Raw genomic sequence first — 22028 nt, 5'->3', positions numbered from 1 at the left:
TAACTCTAAGGGTCAAAACATAACTCAGTGTATTTCACTAGTATTGCATGTACCAGACCTAAACGCATGGGAAAAGTTAGCGGAGCTTTGAGGTTAAATTTTTACTACCTTGAAATTAATCTTGATGGCAATAATAATCACATGGCAACCTTATATTGTTTCTCTCTCTTTTTTTTTTTTTTTTTTTTTTTTTTACAATTTGCAAAGTATTTCCAGAAACAACCTTTGAGGTTGACAAAATTCTTACAGGGTTGAAGGAACTGAGGGTATTGGCTTTAGTTTGCAGTGAAGTCAACTAAGGCTCAGGAAGCCAAAGTGCCTTGTCGAGCTACACAACCAGTAAGATCTGTGAACAAAATCTTCCTACTGCACTGAACAGAAAATGGGGCCCACACTTTGGGCTAACACAGGAAGAGGGCAGATCAGAAATACTAGCAGGGCAGTTGTCTGACTGGAGGAATGAGCTTCGGATCAGAAGTTCAGATACTCAATTCTTGAGAATCGGGATCCCAGGCAAAACTGGCAATGCAGTCCAGGAAACTAGACGGTCTTCAGCATACATGGAAACCAGAGTTGTAGCTCCTAGTAACCATAAAACGGAGTTACACTGCTTAAGAGCAAACTGACTGCTACTGTGGTGCCCCTGTTAAGAGGGATGGGGGAACAAGAAGAGGAAGGGGGAGGACAGTAATAAGGCCAGTCACTGACAGATACTAAGTGCAATCCATGTGTACACATGTTTAAGGATGGTTTTCTTCAAATTAGTGTGCTTAATTATTTGTAACCCACCCACTTCAGATTTTCTACATGGTACATCTCTAGATTTAGATTCCATTTCCTGAATTCCAGGTTCAGCTTTTCAGCCACAAAAGAATGTCTTTCTTCTCTTAATAATAATTGCTTTTCTCTCCTACAATATTTCTTCTTTCAACTGCAGCTCAGTAAAATACTCATTTTCATTTACTGCTAACAGTTTATGTAGCCTGAAACAAAAAAAGAAAAAAAATTAAGAGGCTGTCTGGGTTTCCAGACCATGTCCAGAGGCAGCTCCCTCAACTGAGTGCTCAGTGGTGGCCTTCAGGTGGGTGTCCCCCTCACCCCCAGCACACCCTCTACAGAGGGAACAGATCCCTTCAGCAGGGTTTGTGAACCCCAGAGACCAGGGTTTGGGTCGCCACAGAGGTCTTGTTGGTGAGTCTGGGAAGGCCCAGGGAAGCTGACCCTTAGAGGCAGCCAGTGCTTGCAGACATCATAGGACCATCTTGAGCTCACACAGAAGAGCAGTTAGCCCATGAGCCTGGCCACACTAGCTCTCGTTTAGACCGTTTCACCACTCTCTCAAGAGTAAAACCAGCTTTTCCAAACATCAAGGGGCTTTGCAGGCAGAGGCTCTGCCCCACGGCAGCTGGCACCAGCTTTAAAAGCTACCCAATGGCATTCTCAAGCAGCCTAGGCCCGGAGGAGCCTGACTGGCTGCATGGTGGGATGAGCAACAAGTGCAGTCAGGCCTCAGCCTGCAGCCACCCCACGGAAGCCAGGGGAAATAACACAACTGACCATAATCCTGACACCCACTATCCCAATTTCCCACAGCAGTCAACACTGTTACCACCACCAAACATCCCCACAAAGAAACACTAACAGAAAAAACAAGTAATAGAACAGGAGAATTTGTTTTAAAATAACTTTACAATAGAACACCTTAGAAATAGAAATGATTAAGTTGTTTCCAACTACTATACTACTTTGAAAAAAAAACTCAAAAAAGGACTGGCTTCTCCACAGTATACTCAATTCTATATTTCAGCATCGAAGTCCATAGTAAACCGGAGCTATTTTATCACTTGTAATATATATTGATGCATTTTATAAAACTGCACTTCTGAATCTCAGTATTATGTACAGTGAGCTAAGCTTTCAAGACTTGGATGAATAACACAAATACAGCTGAGATCAGCAAGACTGTTCTGGATCAGCGGGACATGATTTCTTTACTTGCTGGGACCATCACGAAATCCATGGTCTCCAGCTTTACCTTTTCAGCAATGTAGTTTTGTTACGTTATCCTCAGGTGAGTGGTGAGACCTCATGGAGCTGAGTCATGGTAAGGTGGCTTTCTAACATGTCACCTTGACTAGACTATGCTTCCTGGGATCCTTCCCCATACATTCCAGTTAAGAACATCCACAGAAAGGCTGTGGCTAGTAGAAGTGAAGCAGCAGCAGCAGGCTGTTCTTAACACTTGGAAGGTTGGTGCAGGGACAGCAAGCATGTTGCAGTTCATACAAGCTGTCATTAGTCTGCTGTCTCACCTTGGTACGGGGAAACAGCAAGTCCTACAGCCAGGCCTTCAGCGGCTACAATTTCCCTGGGTCTTCCTTTAGCTTCTCTAGTCCTAGGCCAGATGCTCCTAAGGACACTAGCTTCTTCTGCAGGATACAAACATCATTGAAGCTGGAGGCGGTGAGACACTGCACGGGTTCCAGGCCATCTTCTTGAATTCCAACTCTTGTTCAAGGTTTCCATGTCCTTCCACCTTCCCTTCCTGACTCCCCGTCCTGAATACTTTAAGTCCTAGTATTATATACAAATGACAGCCCTAGAGGCTAAGCCATCTCCGCAAATTACATAACATAAAACATCCTTAACATGCACACATCAGCCTTTGTTGTAGTGGTTCTGATCTTTTGATTGTCCCCTAGTCAAACACATATAGTAATCAGAATCTTCATTCACAAGTCAAATGCCAACCAAAGACAAGTTAATACACCACTGTCCGAACTACCAGGATACTAGGGACAAGTGGTGAGCTCTAGGGTTGAAGAGCAGAATGATCCAGTACACAACTAGCAAAGCAGGGCAAAGGCAGAAAACAAGGTGGCAGACCTCTGTCTTGTGGACTGGAAACAGAGTGACCCATATCTGCATTACTAAAGCAGCAGAGCTGGGACAAAGCTAACACACGGGGTGCACAGAACACACATATGACGAGGTGCCCAGTCCTCGCCCGTAAAGCTGGCTAAGTAACAAACTTCACACTTTTTGGCATTTAAGGATGGAAAATGAGGTACGGCTGAGTCGAGACTGGTCTCTGGGCAGGACTCAGTGCATAAATCCACTCAGTCTTCTAACAAACGTTTGGGCTGGGGGCAGGAAACAAGCACAGAGGTCATCAGAGAGAAGCTGTCAGGAAAAGAGGGGTCAGGCTGACAGCTTTAGTGCCATGCACTGCTCTGCCTGAAGTGAGAGCGTCTGGGCATAGCAAACTGTGGGCCAGCGGTGGGGAGCACACTCAGAACAAAGGGAACGGATGCAGCATCCAGGGCCTAACGAGAAGGTGACCCGTTCACCCACAGCCTGGGCATCTCCTAGACCACAGAGGCCAAGTGGAACGGGTATCTTACAGTGCTCAGAGTGCCCCACTGCTGTTTCAAAGTCACTGAAACTGTTATTGTAACGTACATTATTGCACAGAAGACTGCAGTTAACAATTTAGTGGCTTAAAGAACAAAGCTTTTATAGCCTAGGCATGTTTCTAGAATGTAGCAACACTAGCTGTGTAACACCGGGAAAGTTCGTCTCTTCTGAATCTATTTCCTGCCTGCAAAAGTGCGTAACGTCAGTGTGTTCCTAAGGACTACTGTGAGGGCTAGAGTCGCTTGGCTCCACAGGAGCTCAGCAAACAACAACTCCTTTCTCCCTTTATTCACATAGCATTGCAACTGCTGTTTCCCTGAGAAAATGTTCAGACACACTGCCAGGTCATCCAGAAGCCACCAACGGACGCTATGCAGGTGGCTTGTGTGAGCTGTCTGCAGTGGCTTCAGCTACCCTTCCCTACCCTACCATCCAACTTCTCACTGCATCGAGATCCACGGAGGAGCAGACATTCCACCAGCCTTCTACTCTTTCTCTTCCTCTCCAGCTTGCTTCCTCTAAGGTCCAAGGACTGAGCAGGCCTGCTCCTTGGTTGTGCTTGTAGGTTTTCCTCCTAGAGTTGGTTCCCACACAAGCTCTGCAGCCGGGCCAGGGCCCAGCCCCTTTAGGATCAGGGTTGTTTCCACAAAGCCGGTCTGCAAATACCACCTTCAGCCTACAGTCAGCAGAGGCCTCCAGTCTACTGCATTTTAGCTCCGGGTTTTTTAAGGTCCTTGGACCTAGAGAAGAGGGAGCAGGTCTCTGTGTTGAATGAGGTTTGCTATGTACAAACCACAGCATCACAAACCATTCCTTACTCTTCTGTGTCCTCCATGTCTCCCTTTTCGTCTTACAGCCACTTCTCTGTCTGTGACAGACTAGCAGTGTAAACAGTACAGCACCTGTCCATTAAGGGGAACTAATTCCATCTTCCAGAGAATCATAAGCTCCCTGAGGGCAGGGGTCCCATATCTCCTCCTCAGTGTAGTTACCAGTGAGAGCCCCCAACTGCTCTACACCAGGCAGGACCTTCCATCTCCAGCTGCTATTTACAAGGTACACTACTACCAAGGTTTCCAGCTGTTAAAACTCACAGTGGGAGCAAAGGAGCCAGGTGCTTGGTCCAATCCCTTCTTTAACCTTGGGGGTCATGTGGGATGTCCTCTTCCCACCACCACAATGGCAGCTGTCCTCACTTCTGTCACTAGACTTACAAGGACAGTTCTACACAATAGCTGAACTCAACAGCAGAGGTGTGAGAGGCACAGCCCAGTCTGCCCACAGGCTGCTCTGGGAAGTGGGAATCCACTTGAGATCACATAGCTAACTATAGACTCAGCTTGCACAGCCACATCAAACCCAGTCCCTAACCAACTCCACTGCTTGGCCAAGTCAGTGTCATGCAAGTGATACCCACTCTTCCCATCACCAGGGCAGAGAGAGCTCCTAATAGTGGGCTCCTAGGGACTCCGAAGGCCTTCTAGACCACAAAAAGTGACTGCAGTAGGAATGTATGTCAACTCTAACCCTTCCAGGATTTTCTTAGGGAGGCTGAAACCTGCCTCACTTTATCTGTTTTCTTTCAAATCTTATCATGGAGCACCATCAATCCTGCTCCTTCCCCGAAAGCCGTGAAACCAACAGGCTGGGTCTCAGGAACAATCTTACTAGTGCTGAGTATACACACACACACACACACACACACACACACACACACACACACGTACACACACATGCATGCGCACGCACACTCTCGCACACGCACACACACATGCCCACACTCTTTGTCTGTGTGTCTCTATCTCTCTGTCTCTTTCCTGTCTGTCTCTCTGTCTCTGTCTCTCTTCCTTACTGGCTGTACACCTTTCTGTCCCTCTGTACCAAATCAAATTGCTAACCCTAGACTCAAAACTCAGGGCATATCCAGGAAGCACCCACCCTATCCCTACACCTAACTGTACGGGGCACACCTTGGCAACCAGGCTTCTGCATCCCGGAGGCGGGTTCCACCCAGGCTGAAAATCTCCGTGATCTGAGGAAGAATTAACATCATAGGTCAGTATAGTGGGAGGAGATAAGGCAAGGTCAGGTAGGGTTGGCGCATCCCCCCAGCACTAACCACTGGGGTGCCAATCCCTCCTATCTCTTCTGCTGGAGCTGATTCAGAGACATCATCTTCTTTGTTCTCTTCTCCATCCTCCTCAGGGCCAGGGGGCTCTCGTTTCACAGGTGGAGGGTCCAGGCCTGACGCCTGGAAAGAGGAGGGGCAGCAATCAGGACAGGGCCGCCTGAGGCAAGTTTCTGTAGCAGCTAGTCCACTATGCAGACAGACCTTGCTTCTATCAGTAAGAGATGCCGCTTCCCTGCCTGTGAACCTTTCCCACTCTCAACCATCGCCAGTCGCCTGTGAGCTGAGCAACATCGCTTGCCTTTGAAGAGCAAGGCTAGAGATGCTGGGTAATTCACCAGGATGCTCAGAAACCGCACACCCATCGCTCTATCGCAGCACCACGATCACATTACTATCCTCTTGTTTACCAAACACCAGTGTGGCACCAACGGACACCCATGACGGCCCTAACCTTGCTAAGGAAGCCAGGCTGCACCGTGGAAGAAGTCAGGAAGGTTGTGACTGCTGTCCACTCCTCTGGGGCATCCGCCTTCTCTTGCTTCACCTGGGGCAAGGCCACAACCCAACCTGGGGCAGAGCCCTGGGTCTCCTGCATGAGGGAAGATGACAGCAGACTTGGTCTCAGCTCCACGGCACAGGGTAATGGAGCTGGAAAGAGCAAGACCAGAGTCTTACCTGTGCTGGGTTTTCTGTGGAAGCTGCAGCAGGGCCAGGCACCTGCATGAGACTGCTGGTACCCTCTTGTAAATACACAAGGTCTGTGTCAGGTTGGGGCAGTACAAAGCCACTACCTGCTTGCCGCTTCCCTGAATCTTGGACAGGGCCCGGTGGGGTTGTGACCACAGCCAAAGGAGCCTTTAAGGGAGAGCTCAGTTGCAGCTGTCGAGTAGAAGCAGACCTCTTTTGGTGGGTATGATGTGGAAGCAATCTTGCTTCCTCCTCAGACCCTGGCCCAATACTGGGCAGCAGCCGCTTCTGTGAGAATAAGATTGGGTGCTGTGGTCAGCTGGTGCCATCGGACCGCCCATGCCCACCTGCCCTACTCAGTGAGCCTGCTAAGTTCCCATCAGACCAGCACAGTCTGCTGCTTCATGACTTCTCACCCAAGCCTGCCGCTCAGTCTCCTGTTACCAACGGCAGTACCAGATGGACTCATTTACCCCAGCACAATGTCTGTTCATCCTCAACTAGAGTTACTAGACCACCCACCCATCTACTAGGCTTGGCCACCACTCCCAAGTACTGGGGGATGAGGTGGGCCAGGTCCTGCCTAGTCCATGCACCTAACCCCTCCTGCCCCACCCACCATGGCAAACTGCAGGCACTGGCGCCAACGACACTTCTGGCGCTTCTGGTTGCTGCCCCCGAATTTGGGCTTGTCACAGCAGAAGTCGCAGTGGCCACAGTCCATCCGCCGTAGGCAGGCTGCACAGGCCCCACACTTGCGGTTCTGCCGCTGGTTCGTATAGGGCTGCTGGGTGGAGGGAACGATGGTGCCATCACTAAGGGCCATCCTCAACACCCTCGTGGAGGGGCTAGCTACACACCAGGCTCAGTCTAACTCTCCTCAGTGTCTGTGACTCGGGAACGGTCCACTCACTATGCCAGCATTACAGCATCTGCTATGGAGACAGCAAGTACCTCTGGACCTCACTTCCACCAGGACTCTGCTGACTTCCCATCCGTTCTCACTCCTACGCCAGCTGTATTGACTTAAGCTATATGAGTGTTTCTCTGTACCCTTGTGATGGTCACTATTCAGCCTGCTTGTGCTGCACCAGCCATCAATGCCGGCTCATTTGAGAATAAGCACTGTCACTGTGCTGCTAACTCCTAATTCCTTCCCCGATAATTGCTTATCCCACCCTGGTACTCACTATTACCCACTACTAGTTCTAGTACAGCATCTGCTTCCTTGGGGTTAAAGAAGCAGCAGGAGAGCCCAGGCTTATCCAGGGAGCGGGGCCACTCACTAGCTCGTCCTCCTCTACACAGTCATAGACGAACTCAGCAGGTGCTGTGGGCGTTTGGTCGCTGATGTGCTGCAGAGGCAAACAGGCTGGGGTCAGGCAGGTTCTGAGGAGTGCGGGATTGTGCCTTCCCCCTGCCCACCAGGGCATTACCAGTTCTGTGGGCTCTGGATGCTGTGACGCAGCGTGTGGAGGAAGTGGCGGGGCTCGGGAGTGACGTCGAGAAGCTACCCTCGGGCCTCTCTTACTATGATCATATTTACCCTAGAAGCCAAAAGATCAGTTAAGGCCTGGTGGCACCGGTAGACACTGGACCCCAGGGAGCACAGAAAGCACGCACTGAATGGTCACGCAGTGTGCAGTAAGGCACTGACAGTGGGAGGAACCACAACGTGGGGAGGGCGCTGCTGGCATCCTTGAGGGTGGCCTCGGAAGCGATGAGCAAGGTGCTGGCAGAGAAAGGCAGGTGGGCAGAACCAAGGAGACGAACATGGGGCAGAAAAGAAAATAAGACATGAGGCAGGAAAGCCAGACTGGCAGGAAGCAACAGCAGTGCTGGTGAAGAATTTAAAAGCAGAATGAGCTCTGGTCTAGCCTTGGCTCCACCATCACCAGTCCCTTCAGCCTGACTCACCCAAAAACAGCGCCGTTGCAAACACCTCCACTGGCGCTTGAGACCAGGGCGGGGAAAGCGAAGGCAGATGCGGCAATGGCCACAGTCCTCTTGGGTCTGACAACCCCGACACACACCACACCCTCGGTTCTGTGGGGAGGCCGGAGGTATGATGTCTGGAGTAAGGGCTACGAAGGCCAGGGACTGAGGTGAGCCTGCACCCACTCCATGTGACTGGACTCACCTTCTCCACAATCCGCAGGCAGCGTCTCTGCTCACACTTGCAGAAGAGCCCTGAGGCCACATCGTTGGGCAGCTGCAGGCAGCAGATGGAGCACACCCCGCAGTCTTCTTTCACCAGGCAAGCTGTGCACTCCCCACAGCCAACTCGCTGCCGGAGACAGATGGGTAAGCTCAGAAGCCCTGGCTCCAGGACCGCTGCTCTCCAGATGCTCACACCCCTACTATGCCAGTCTCCCACTAGCCTCCTTGCCATAGCTGACCAGCTTGCCAACACCAAGGCCACTACGATGCCTCCTCCACGTGCTCTGTTAAGTGCATCCATGTCTACTGATAGCACATTAATTCCCATTACTGGATCTATGAACAAACCAACAGCCAAATCCCTATCTAAAAAAACAAAAACCAATGCATGGATCCTAAACTCTCTCTTAGCCCTACCACACACTGCTTCCCTGTAGACTACACAGACATAGTGTTCTTACCTTAAACATTCGCTGTTCTCGGTTGAAGGCAATTCTCTGTGCTGGTGGAAGAAGAAGGGAGAGAAACGGAAACCAGGCCATTAGATATGTGGCTTCAGCTACTACCTTCACCCCAACTTTTACCATTTTACCTATAGCAAGAGTGGGGCTCACAGGCTGACTCCAGATATACTGTAAGCCTCTACCATATAGCCTCCAGCGTGGCCTGTCTAATTCCCTTTACCTCGGCAGTCTTTGCACAATGTCCTGCGTCTCTCCCTTTTGATACCATCCCATGACAGGTGGATTCCACAATTCTCACAGCACCTAAAGTGAAAGAGCAGGGATCAGCACCTCCCATCCCACCTTGGCCTTGCCCACCTGGCCACTGTAGCCAACACTCACAAAGGTGCAGGTGCAGGCGCAGGTGCAGACACAGGCACAGGCACAGGTGCAGGCGCAGACGCAGTCACAGGTAATAAAGCTGTGGCAGGAGCGACCTTATTTCCTTCCCGTGGAGTCTCTTTCCTGACCTCACTTCTCTGTGGCCCAACCTGCTGTTTCTTAGCCTTGGCTGGTTTAGAAGTCTTCTTTTTCTTCTTGCTGGGGACAGCCAAGGGATGGGTCTGAAGATGAAGGCAAGAAGCATGCAGATTAATGCCAGGGTGTCATGTGACACAACTGCCCTGGTATGGGCACCAACCTTGTCAAGTACCTTGGGAACTGGGTGGCATAAGATGCCTTGTCTGAAGTCAAACAGGGTAAGATCGCATGCAGGGCCCAGGTATCGAGTCAGCTCAATTTTGCTTCGGATCTTTTCTCCTGTGGGGCTGAGAATGAACCAGAATGACTTGGCACCAAGATGGGGCCAATGACAATGACAAGCCACTCACACATCCTCACCCATCCGGTGAGGTGCAGGAAGCAGCCTGCAGTCTGACTGTGTGCCCCACACAAGGCCTACCCCACTGTAAGTAACAGGAACTCAAAATGTGAATGTAAATACCAGCATGCATACAAATGTTAATAAATAATATAACTGTGAACCCCCTTTTGATCTATAACATCACATATTCACGGTAATTCCATAAAATCATAATACAGTGGAAAGTTCTATTTTCTGGCAATACTTTAAGCATTTTCATGTCATAACAACAAGCATTATTTAGGCATCTGCAATGGTGTTGCTGTAAACAAGTCTAATTAATGCAGTGCCTACAGCAAAATGACATACAGGACGTCAGGTAGGAGTCAACACAGGAACAGTACGCCACAGCCTACACATACAGCTATATGGTTCTCAATGTTGCTTCCATCACTAACTACATATGGTCTTGCAAGATTATGTTGTCTGATGATACTACCATGTCCTAGTTTTCTTCACATGACAGCCCATTAAATAACATGTTTCTCAGAATGTATCAGTAGTAGTAAGCAATGTACAACTACATGAATATAGCTTAGATGTATAGTATAGCAGTGAATGGTATCACCTGGGTTTGTGTAACTGTAGTCACTGTATACTTCTCAGATTGTACTACTACTGCTAACTGTATATAGACACAATACATAGGCTAGACACAGTGTTGCATGCCTTCAATTCCAGCACTTGGGAGGCAGAGGCAGGGGGATGGATTTCTCTGAGTTCAAGACCAGCCTGGTCTACCTAGTGAACTCCAGGGCTCTGTAGCGATCCTGTCTCAGAAATAAATACTAAAAACAAAGAAACATAAATATACTTACAACATGTAACACTAGTGTTAAAAAATTATACAAGTAAAAATCAATACAAGATACAGAAATATTAAGTAACATGTAGAGGTTGGAGAGATGGCTCAGAGGTTAAGAGCACTGACTGTTTTCCCAGAGGTCCTGAGTTTAATTCCCAGCAACCACATGGTGGCTCACAACCATCTGTAATGAGATCCTATGCCCTCTTCTGACCTGCAGGCATACATGTAAGTAATAAATAAATCTTTAAAAAAAAAAAGAAAAGTAACACATAAATATGTATTGTTTTGCTTTAAGGTGGAGGTCTCATAAAGAAACATGACCCAGAACTTCTAATCCTCCCGTCTCTACCCACCCCTACCCCCTAGTGCTAGGATTTCATTAGTATACCAACCGCCATGCTTAGTTTATGGAGTGGTGACAAACTCGAGGCTCTATGAACATTACTAACACTCTCAGGACTTAAATATGTTGTAATGCATGCAAAAATGAGTAATCAAAAAAGTTTGTAACAGAAATATCTTTAAAACACGAAAATGAAACTATATGCAAAACACGGTGTAAGCATCATTAATGCTGAAAGACGGTGCTCCAGGTCTTTTCACCTCTGAGCTGTGAGAGGCAGTCACTGTCTCTCGAAACAAACTATCTACTCCTTGTTTGTAAAAACAAGTCACTTTAGAAAAGGCACTTACTGAACTGATACTTGGTTATACAAGTTCAAACAGACAGGGGGCCTTTCCTAGGCATAGTACAGCACAGAGACTACTGAGCCCTCTTCATATCATCCTATGGGAATTGGGATTCAGAGAAATGTCAAAAGCATGGCATTATGGATTCTGATCCTACTGTGAGAAACTTTGTTATTGCTGGCCCAGAAGTAACACATTTCCTACCTGCGTCCACAAAAGTAACAAACTCATTTACTAACCTGATGCATGTACATATGTACATGCACAATTACTTAGAAGGTTTTTAATTTTTATACAAGCTCATGTGAAAAAAAATAAGAAATTTTATTACATTCTTCTAGGGAATGGCAACTTAAATATACAGGAAGAGTGTAAAACTTTTAATAGTTGCATCAGTAATACCATGCTTATAAACTATAATGTTGACATGTTTAGAGTCAATTCTCATCATATATGATAATTATATATTATTTAGTTGCTACAAATCCTGAATTCTTACAACAAGGAACACTCTGCCTACGGGAGAAACGGGGTTGGTTCCAGCAAGCCTGACACATTTTCAAGCAACTGACCAATAGTCCTGTTTTATGTGTCTTTGCTTAAAAACACTGTAACATTTGTTTCTTACGAATGACTCCAGGACTGTTAAAGAGTAAGAGCCACTGGCTTTAGAGGATGTTTTATCTAGGTTTGCCTGCTGATATTTTGTTTTTCTAAAGATACCTGCCGTACAGAACCTGTACTATAAGTACCATGTTTTTACATCATATCACCTTCTGAAACATGCAAGCCAGCCAGCATCAGCTGAGATGTTTATGTTTCTCTGGTTTTTTTTTTTTTTTTTTTTTTTTTTTTTGGTTCTTTTTTTCGGAGCTGGGGACCGAACCCAGGGCCTTGCGCTTCCTAGGCAAGCGCTCTACCACTGAGCTAAATCCCCAACCCCCGATGTTTATGTTTCTCTAGTGCCCACTGACAAGTCTTTGGCTTTCCTTAGAACAATGCAGGTCACCAGGCTTTACTGCCCATTGGTTCACCGTTTCACAAATTTTGCTGTTTACTGTTGTTCCTAATTTTGTGGTGTTTAAACAAAATCTCAGGCATTCGATTTTACCACAGAAGACTTGGGAGCCAGATGCTGGGGTGAGAGCATGACAGCTCAGAGAGGCAGAGAGAGCACCCAGCAGACCTTCCTCCTCAGCTGACAGCCCAAGCAGTCCCTACTCATGCAAAATCCCTTCCTCAAACTGAATGTCCTCCCTTCTACTGTGGATCCCTCTGTCCACCCTTCTGACTACCTCTTACTCTCCATAATTCTTTAATAATCTTATGCTCACTTCCTGTCAACTGGCTGCTTGTTCTGCCTCTTGACCTAAGGTTCAGCCACACCACAGCTAACCCCAGGTTTCCCCCCCCCCCCCAGTAAATACAACTAATCCCAGGGTTCACAGTGTGATTAAATACCCTACAACAGTATCTGCTCTTTCCAGAACAGCCTCACACACATCTGAACATGCTTCCTCTTCTCTTTCCGGATGGACCATTTCTGATTTTGAACGCTGTAACTCAACCGGATAGCATTGCAATTCATGCGTGTAAGAAGCCTATCTGGCAAGGAGAAAAGGCAGTATCCTTGCTCTCGGAGCACTAGAAAATACTTCAGCAATTGATTTGGGAATCATTTTAAACAACAAATTTGCCAACAACAAAAATATGGCTCTAAATAGACGGTGGACCAGTTTATAGAACCAGAAAGAATGAGAGAGAGAGAGAATATATAAGAGTTCTTATTCAACTTTGATTCCAAATACATGCACTAGGCAATTCAAATTCTTTAGCTATCCCATGTGTGTCTGTGAATAATCACAAATGTACTGTGAGTATCGACTTTGATCAAATAAACTTTATTAAGAATAGGTGATTAAGAAAACACAAAACTTTTAACAAGGACTATGTGCACAACTTTAACCACATCCATAGATTTAAACACACCACCCCCTTTAATTACTAACGATGTCCAACTCCACTGAACGCTGTCCACAGCCCACCCGTTACCTCCGATAATAGATGTCTGAGCGTCCACACGAGGCCCCTGACTTTCGAAAGGCCTCTCGGCGTTTCCAGCCAGGGCCCAGGGCTGGGCAGTCCTGCCAGGCCTCAGCCATAGATGCTTCAGAAGCCTGCAAGATTGGAAGAAGGTAAAGTATGGGGAAAAGTGGCCAATTATTTCCAGGCCACAAAAGCCATACGTTTCCTTTAATACTTAACCCCAGATTAGCACAAGTATGTCCTTGGTGCAGGAAATACTCCCAGTCTTTGACTTAACAGTCCCATCCCTCCTTTTTGTTCTCCTCCAAACATGCATATTACCCCTCCTCAGTCTGAGAAGACTTGTTCCTCCTACTCTGGGTAAGAGGCCCCCAATTCTTTCCTTCTCAGGATACTACACCAGTGTTCTAACCACACATTTAAACTTTCCTTCACCTGAATTTCCAATGTCTTGCAGTGCTCTAGCTGCATCTCTGTGTCTGAGTCCTGGATTCCTCCATACACTGGATCAAACATTCTTGCCATTTCTCAGGCTGGAAGCCTCTCATGTGTTCTGTTCCCCTTACGTTCAAGAGCTCTCCCCAAAGTTTATTTTTCCCTCACTTATTCCGATCCATAACTCCTCTCCAGTCTCAGTCTCAAATGACTCTATTGCTCACCCCTATGGCCAGTGTTAGCTACTCTTTCTCTTAACTGTACGTATCATTCTCCATTTCTCTTATCATCTTGTGAAACTTCCTTGTTCCTCCACAGTGACCTGCCTCTCTTATTTCTTAGCCTGTGTTCCAGGACAACGCCATAGCCTCCCAACCATCAGACATTCTACTTCCTTTTTGTTCGCCACGAGTCTCCAGTCCGTCCCTCATTATTCTAACCCTACTATTTCTACTGTCTCGAGGCCCTATCCTTGCATTATCAGCTTTGGGACCCCATTTCTATCCTGTTAACACGAAGGCCCAATGACTCTCTGAACGTTCTCTCTCTTCTTCTCCTGGCCATCCTGGTCCTATAATCTCAACATCACTGTCAATGTCCTGAGCCACATCTTTTCCTTTTCTGTCTTCTTATCCAGTCCCCCCAGTCCTCTCTTTCAATATCCGGAAGTAGCCATTCCTTCCCCTGACGTGAGGGCCCTTCGCGTCTCCCCGCTAGCGTTCGGCGCCTCCACAGACTCCTCCTGAGCTCTCGCCACTCCCACCGCTATCTCACCAGCTTGACACCAGGCTCGCAGCTTCCTCGGCTCTAGGCCGGTGGACCCATGGGAAGGATCCCGCTTGCGCGACCCGCCGGTTCTACTCTTCTTCTTCCTCCTCTTCCACCGCAGCCTCTTCCAAAACAGTAGTTGTCGCCTCTGCGGCGGTTGGTTAGTCCCGGAACCGGAAACCCAATGCTTGCCTTTGGGGCTCCGACTAGGACCAGCACCTGTGTGTGCAGCCTTGTCACGCGTGCCCTCAATGGGGAGGCTCCGCGCCTGCGTATTGCGGTTTCAGGGGCGCGCGGTTTGTCGGGAACCTGCAGCGCCTGCGCACTGACAACACCCGCAGCCCGCCGGGTCTCTCTTGACTGTGCGCCTGCGCACCGAGGATGGTGCCCAGTCAATGCAATCTTCCCTGCTGCTGGTCTCCAAAGTGGCTCCAGACACAAGGGGGCGTGAATTGCCTCGCTGGCTCGGCCCACTCTTAATTTACGTCTCCACAAAAACCACCAGCAACGAAGTTAAGCCTGTCCACTTCCTTTTCCCGGAGACACAGCTCCTTTGTTCCTGTGATTACCTTCTTCAGGACTGGTACCCACTTCGTGAATAGGATCACAGCACCCTGGCCAGGGTCCCTTCTTGGGAAACAAGGAGGAGGCGTGGTATGCAAGCAAATATAATGAGGGCGCCAAGGGAGAGATTGCCATTCCTCAGAGGCCCAATAGGAGAGAATGGTGAACTGACCAAGGTAATTTATTTTGCTTTAAGACGACTCCGTTTTGCGTGCTTCACACACCTGCTCCTCGGCACTGCTGTGTTATGTGTGTTACAGAGTTGGAGAGTTCCAGACGACTGGGAAAGATCACTCGATGAAATCCAATTAGCTGAATTTTATTAAGCTGGCCAGCTAACTGCACCCACCAGATCTAGATAAGAGACTGAAACCCAGGCTAAAAGGGAAGGGGGAGTTTTAAAGGCAAAACCACAATTGGTTCATTTATGAGGAATTTGTAGCTATGTGAGAAAATGCTTTTCTTCCACCTTGCATACAACCATAAGCATGTTTAAAGAAGTCAGAGCTAGCAGTTAATCACTGCACAGTAATTACACATTTTGGGGACATGGATAAAGAGACTTTGAGGATTCCCTGGAGTTGTTTCCAGGTTCTGCTGATAGACTGAAGCCCTGAGGTAAAGTAAAGCACACCTGAGGAAAGTGTCTTGATTTGGGCCACACTACATTCTCCACTGGTTCTGAATCATGTGGATCAAATCACTGATTCATATTCATGTTGGGCTAAATGGTACTATTTTGCCCGTAGGAACTCAGAAGTCACAAGTTTTGGTTCCTTAGGGCTAACATAAAGCTCCTAAGTCTGTTGATCCAGCCATTCCTGTCCTTGTAAGGAGAAGAATGAGAATAGCGGAGCCCACCCTCTTGTTTCTACTGACAACTCTGGCAGTCAAAAGGTGTTTTCTACCTTCAGCCCCATTGTGTGTAACACACACACACACACACACACACACACACACACAACTTTTGTTTACTATTGATAAACAATCAGGGGCCCAGAAAGGGCAATGTTATCATTTGACTACCTGCTGAATGGGGGCATCAAAATCCTTGGGGAGAAGAACTTAACCTTCACCATCAGGGTATATAATTGAGAGTCTCCTGGCCCCATAGGTAAGGTAAATCCTGTAATAGACACTGTTTACAGAGTCTGGTTAGAAATCTTTTGGATTTATTGTTGAAGAAACCTAGACAAGAAGTTTATAAAGGAAGGTGCAACTAGAAGGCCTTAGGAGGAGGAGGGTTAAGAAGGGTAGTATGCAGTTCCATACTAGACAGTCGATGATCCACTGGCCAGAGACACTGAGTCATTTCTTACTTTTTTTTTTTTTTTTTTTGGAGATCTTTCTGGAGTTGTCAGATCTTGTCTTTTTACCGTAACCAACTGGTTGACGTAGAAGCATCATTCTTCTCTGAGAAAGACCCAAAGATACCTTTCTCTGCTGGTAGTAAATCCTACCCTCACCGATTTTGTAGCAATATGGTGGCCAGTGAGTCTCTTTGGCCCTACAGGGTAAGGGTGGTCTGAGTTACCTGTTAAGAACTCTGGATGCACTTAGATGAAAACTGGTGATAAATATCTAGGAAAGTAGTGAAAGACCCCCGAAGGGATCCTCCCACTCAAGTCTCGGGAAAGACGCGCACCCAGTAGGACACAGACACCGACTTGCTGTAACCACACGAGGAAGCTTTATTGTAAGCGAGATGAAACGAGAGCTCAGGCCAGCATGCTGGGGTCGAGACTCATACACCACACAGGGAGTAGAGGAGTTCGACCCCGACCTGAATTTTCACAGAGCTTATAAAGGAAAAAACCACAAACCAGGGGGATCAAGAGGGAGGGAGGAGGGGAATTCCAAAACCCTAAACTGCCCATACAATTAGGTCATATACTAGTCATGTGTAACACTAGGCAACACACCCAGGACTTTGTGACATTGTGATTAGGGGTAGTGACATTTTACAGGGCCATTGGAACATTGTGGCCGGAGGCTATGGGTCATTGTGGCTGTTCCAGGAAACTTTTCATGCAAGAATGTTCCGGGAACCATTGTACAGCAAGGGAGGGGTGAAAAGTTCATGTTCTCACAGACCCTACTTCTTCTTTCTGGGTAGCTAGGCCCCTACTTCTTCTTTTTGGGTAGCTAGGCGGCTTATTATTAATTTTTAATCCTTCAGTAGTCCCTCCACTCCAGTGGAAATGCCAGTGATTATACCTAGGACTTTGAGAAAGGGTAGGACCTGACCTCTCATTTGTCGTACCATGTTGCTATAAACCCTCTGATTGGGATCGTCAAGGGTTCTCTACTAGGTACCATTCCTAATTTCGGGGGAAAACCACCAAGGCACAAGTCCCAGACCACAGGGTAGGCAGTGGTAAACCCAAGTGCTAGGTGGTAAACATCAAGCGAGGTGTTGGGAATGTTCGGACATAAGGGAGGGGTGATAGTGCACAGAGTCAAAGTATTAACGTGGTCTGAGGGAATCCACTGTGCCCTGAGGAGTTAAAAAGCAATCTTCAATACCTTAAAGATATGAGAGAGATAGGGGTGGTGGCAGTATTTGGCTCAGAGCAATTAATGAGAAGTGAGGTGAGAGAGTGTAGTAGTCCAATGGTGGTTGTGAGTTTGACCTGTAAGGGACAGACACGACCAGCACTCTCCAGAGTGCCCAGGCAGAGTATGATTCCTTAGCAGATATACAATTAGTATGGCCCAGATTTGTCCCGTGGTATTTGCAGGATCAATATGGGTAACCATTTTAAGTTTCTGACCACTTTTTGCAGTCATCTTCTTTTGGGTCATAGAGAGAATAGGCATAAGCGGTGAAGCCCTGAGGAAGAAGAAATAGAGAAGGGAGTTATAGGGGACTGATCTGGCCTTTGAATTTCCAAACCCTATTAGGATGGGCTGTTGGTTAGAGGTAGAGGTCATTTGATGTTCAAGTAAGTAAGAGCTACACCAGACAGGTGGGTCTCCCAAACGTCATCAGGACTGAAAACATGGCCCCACTGTCCAGAAGAAAAGAGATGGATTGCCCTGATACTAAGATAACTACCCAAGCCTACCTGTTGGAGACAGCAGTGGTTGGACCAATAGAGCATAGGCCCCATCAGTTGCCCATGACCAGACCTAGTAGGCTGGAGGGTGATCTTGGCTTGATGCCTTCATCCCTTGAAGGACATCAGAACAGTCAGGGCCTATTGTCCTTCTTGCTGGCACCATGGGCACGATAGGAATGGTTTGTGAGGGTTTGGACAGACCCAAACCCGATTACCCTCCTGACCGTCCTGGAAGTTCTTGGGCTCTGCCAGCTTAGGCAGCTGCTATGGCCACCTGAAAGGCTTCAGGCATTTTTGTTGGGGGCTTTTTCATCTCTCCTATGATACATGTTGAAGGCCACAGCTCAGACTACTTCCTGTGAAGTCAGAAGTTCTTTCTCTAGAGATTTAAGTTTGGCTCTAAGGTCAGGGAAACTCTGGGAGAAGTGGGTCACAAGGAGTTGTTTTCTTTCTGAGACTAGAGATCCAGGAAGGTATAGTTTAAGAGGGCGTTGGCCCTGGGATTCAGATGTCCCTCTCACCACCCCTGTGTTTTTCTTTGAGGTATTATAATGCTAAATTCTGTACATAAAGGTCTAGGCCTATGAGTGAATTCTGACATTTACAACCCTTTGTTGTGCAGACTATTGGTTAAATAAAAATGGCTACAGCTAACTAATGGAAGGATTAGAGGGAAGCAGGTTTTTGAGTTGCGTGGTTGTGATGGTTTGAATATGGTTGGCCCAGAAAATAGCACTATTTGGAGATGTGGCCTTGTTCGAGTAGGTGTAGCCTTGTTGGAGTAAGTGTGGCCTTATTGGAGGAGTGTGTCATTTTGGACGTAAGCTTTAAGACCCTCATCCTTGTTGCCTGGAAGTGAGTCTCCTCAAAGCAGCCTTGATGATAATGAACCAAACCTCTGACCCTGTAAGCAAACCCCAATTAAATGTTGTCCTTATAAGAGTTGTCTTGGTCATGGTGTCTGTTCACAGCAGTAAAACCCCAGCTAAGACACTGGTTGAGCAGGGTGGAAGGAGCCAGGTCCAGCATGGCCACGAAAGTGACAGTGTTGAAAGACCCCCAAAGGGATCCTCCCACTCAAGTCTCGGGAAAGACGCGCACCCAGTAGGACACAGACACCGACTTGCTGTAACCACACGAGGAAGCTTTATTGTAAGCGAGATGAAACGAGAGCTCAGGCCAGCATGCTGGGGTCGAGACTCATACACCACACAGGGAGTAGAGGAGTTCGACCCCGACCTGAATTTTCACAGAGCTTATAAAGGAAAAAACCACAAACCAGGGGGATCAAGAGGGAGGGAGGAGGGGAATTCCAAAACCCTAAACTGCCCATACAATTAGGTCATATACTAGTCATGTGTAACACTAGGCAACACACCCAGGACTTTGTGACATTGTGATTAGGGGTAGTGACATTTTACAGGGCCATTGGAACATTGTGGCCGGAGGCTATGGGTCATTGTGGCTGTTCCAGGAAACTTTTCATGCAAGAATGTTCCGGGAACCATTGTACAGCAAGGGAGGGGTGAAAAGTTCATGTTCTCACAGACCCTACTTCTTCTTTCTGGGTAGCTAGGCCCCTACTTCTTCTTTTTGGGTAGCTAGGCGGCTTATTATTAATTTTTAATCCTTCATTCCCCACTTCTTCTTTTTCATCAGCTCTAATCTTAGAGCCATTGTTCATCCCATTGTAACTCTTGGTACTGTTGTCGCAGGACTAGTACCTGAACAGCACTCACTCTTTCTTTTATAAATGCCACCAGCCTATTGAGTATACATGGCCCGAAAGTAAGTAGAAGCATGAGAATTATAATGGGCCCAACTAAAGTAGAGAGGAGAGTGGTTAACCATGGGGACTTATTAAACCAACTCTCAAACCATCCCTGTCTGTCTTCTCTTTCTTTTTTCCGTATATCTAAGCGCTCTCTAAGTTTAGCCATCGAATCCTTGATCACTCCAGAATGATCAACATAAAAACAACATTCTTCTTTTAGAGCAGCACAGAGTCCTCCTTCCTTGAGGAATAATAAATCTAGTCCCCTTCTATTCTGTAGTACCACTTCAGACAGGGAGGTTAAAGACTCTTCTAGTTTAGTTATAGATTGTTCTATGGATCTAAGGTCAGTATCCATAGCTGCTCGTAATTCCTCATAATATTGGGGGGTCTGAATTAATGCAGCGGCACCCGAACCAACTCCAGCCGCTATCCCCAGTCCCATGAGTACTGCAAAGGTCAAGGTGATAGGCTCTCTCTTCCAGCGACCTCGGTGATCAAACTCATCTACAAAAGAGCTATCATCATGATATAGGAGTCTAGGAACGAGTTGAACCAAAATACAGTAATCTTTGGAAGTATTGAAAACAGAAGTTGATACACAAGGAGTGAGACCAGTGTTGCAGGCCCATGCTGTGTCTAGGGGGGGTACTAGATACTGATTACCTCCCGTAGGCTGGACGGTTTGTGTTTGATTACAAAGGTGCTGTTTATCATGAGGTACCTGGCCTAAACAAAGTCCACTTCCTGAGACTGCTGTTAGAGTTAATTTTCTGTTTTCCCCCCAAGGGCATTGAGAGGGGTCTGTTGTTTTGTTGTAACCCCTGGTCTGAGCAATACCTTCATAATATGGGGGGCTAGAGGCATAGCACAACCAACAAGACTGAGTAACGTTAGGATTGGTATGATTCAGGACCAGGAATGCCCCTTGTGTTAAGCTAAACAGACGATTTTCAGTGTCCGGGGGTATGGGAGTATTTGAAGTGGAGGGAGGTTCTTTAGCTAGGACATTAGGACCTACAGGTTGGGCTGGGGGGCTACTGAGGCTTAAGCGAACCATGACTGATGATCCAGGCTTGTTATTATAGTCATTAAAAACTACCCCCCATCTCATGCCCCTTATCCATGTTTGGGTATCATAATTTTTACCAGTGTCTGTAAATTTGATCCGAATTCTATCTAAATCAGCAGGGCGACAGTCAAACCTTTTATATGGTTCTATTATGACATACCTCCCTGGCCCAGAGTTTTCAAAAGAAAAGGTAGCCCTGTCATGAGTATATTCGCTGTCCCATTTCCAATCACCGTCATTGGAAGAAACACAACTCCATTTAGCACAATAATGTGAGGCTGGTCCCCCTCATATAGTCTGCTTACTATGCTCTGGGCAGCAGTAAAACCCATAGCTTCTTACTTGATTAGGGGGAATGGAAGTGGGGATAATCTGTTTGAGGCAGAAAGCTAGGTCAGGCCACCATGTCCCTGGCGGTGCTATTTTGGAAGTGGTGAATAAAACCTGATCCAGAGCAGGACCAAGAACCTGCCAGGTTAGAATTAAAGGCTGATGTGGGTTGTAATTTGGTAGGTAAACCTGACCTGAGTGAGGAGCAGTCTTAACTGAATCATCTGGTGGGTGCTCACGGTCAGGTCTGGTGGTTTTGGCGTTGGGAACACGAGTAGTAGCGGGGCCTCGGTTTGCATCAGCAGCAGCAGTGACGGCAGCAGTAGCGGCGGCTTTGGCGGCATTGGCGGCGGCAGCGGTCTGGATGATTTCCGGTTTCGATGGCGTGGGTTTCGGAGGCGTGGGTTTTTTAGCTGGCAGCGGAGGATTCGCAGCTCCTATGTGTCCTGGCCATATTCCTGCATCTTGGCTCTTTACCTCTGCGGCACAGGCGAAGCTTAAGAGGATTATTAGTAGTTGCCACCATCCAGTTGTTGTCTTCATTTTGGCTGGGTGTCTTCTTGACGTGGGAGGCGTGTATCCAAGCAGCGATCCCATCCACCTTTACTGCCATGGGGGTGGTCAGCAACACCAGATATGGTCCTTTCCACCGAGGCTCCAAGGTGCCAGCTCGATGTCGTCTGACTAAGACCGAATCTCCAACCTGGAACCTGTGGGGC

The 22028-nt window shown here is 47.5% G+C and overlaps 1 protein-coding gene across 13 annotated transcripts; it reads right to left on the bottom strand.

Moving 5' to 3' along the window:
* Positions 1-153: 153 nt before the first annotated feature.
* Positions 154-14805, bottom strand: Mbd1 (methyl-CpG binding domain protein 1). Of its 13 annotated transcripts, none has more exons than XR_361462.5 (17): positions 14514-14781; positions 13311-13435; positions 9551-9665; positions 9241-9461; positions 9080-9162; positions 8857-8897; positions 8376-8522; positions 8153-8281; positions 7672-7782; positions 7522-7590; positions 6855-7022; positions 6224-6523; positions 6000-6137; positions 5537-5668; positions 5388-5449; positions 2313-4157; positions 154-983 (listed from the first exon to the last, which is right to left on the bottom strand). XR_361462.5 is itself a non-coding variant. In XM_063277172.1 (17 exons), exons 2-17 carry the CDS (start codon positions 13418-13420, stop codon positions 4118-4120), a joined length of 1941 nt encoding a protein of 646 aa, XP_063133242.1. In that variant the 5' UTR covers positions 13421-13435; positions 14514-14779; the 3' UTR covers positions 154-4117. The 13 variants fall into 13 exon arrangements, 12 of the variants coding, with proteins under 12 accessions (XP_063133242.1, XP_006254973.1, XP_038952568.1 ...); XM_063277172.1 differs by adding an exon at positions 7893-7967 and having other exon boundaries at positions 154-4157; positions 14514-14779; XM_006254911.5 differs by having other exon boundaries at positions 154-4157; positions 14514-14805.
* Between the last annotated feature and the right edge of the window lie 7223 nt (positions 14806-22028).

Source organism: Rattus norvegicus, chromosome 18, assembly GCF_036323735.1.
Source record: "Rattus norvegicus strain BN/NHsdMcwi chromosome 18, GRCr8, whole genome shotgun sequence".
Lineage (NCBI taxonomy): Eukaryota > Metazoa > Chordata > Mammalia > Rodentia > Muridae > Rattus > Rattus norvegicus.
The sequence above is the reverse complement of the archived record's forward strand: the minus strand, read 5'-3'. Positions and strand labels throughout refer to the sequence as shown.

What these genes read in the sequence shown, in the direction of transcription:
- Mbd1 (XM_063277172.1), bottom strand. Translation starts at nt 13,420, where the DNA reads ATGGCTGAGGCCTGGCAGGACTGCCCAGCCCTGGGCCCTGGCTGGAAA. An exon ending in TATGCCACCCAGTTCCCAAG is followed by an intron (nt 9,462 to 9,550) that starts GTACTTGACAAG and finishes CTTCATCTTCAG; the next exon opens with ACCCATCCCTTGGCTGTCCC. An exon ending in ATTGTGCAAAGACTGCCGAG is followed by an intron (nt 8,898 to 9,079) that starts GTAAAGGGAATT and finishes TTCTTCCACCAG; the next exon opens with CACAGAGAATTGCCTTCAAC.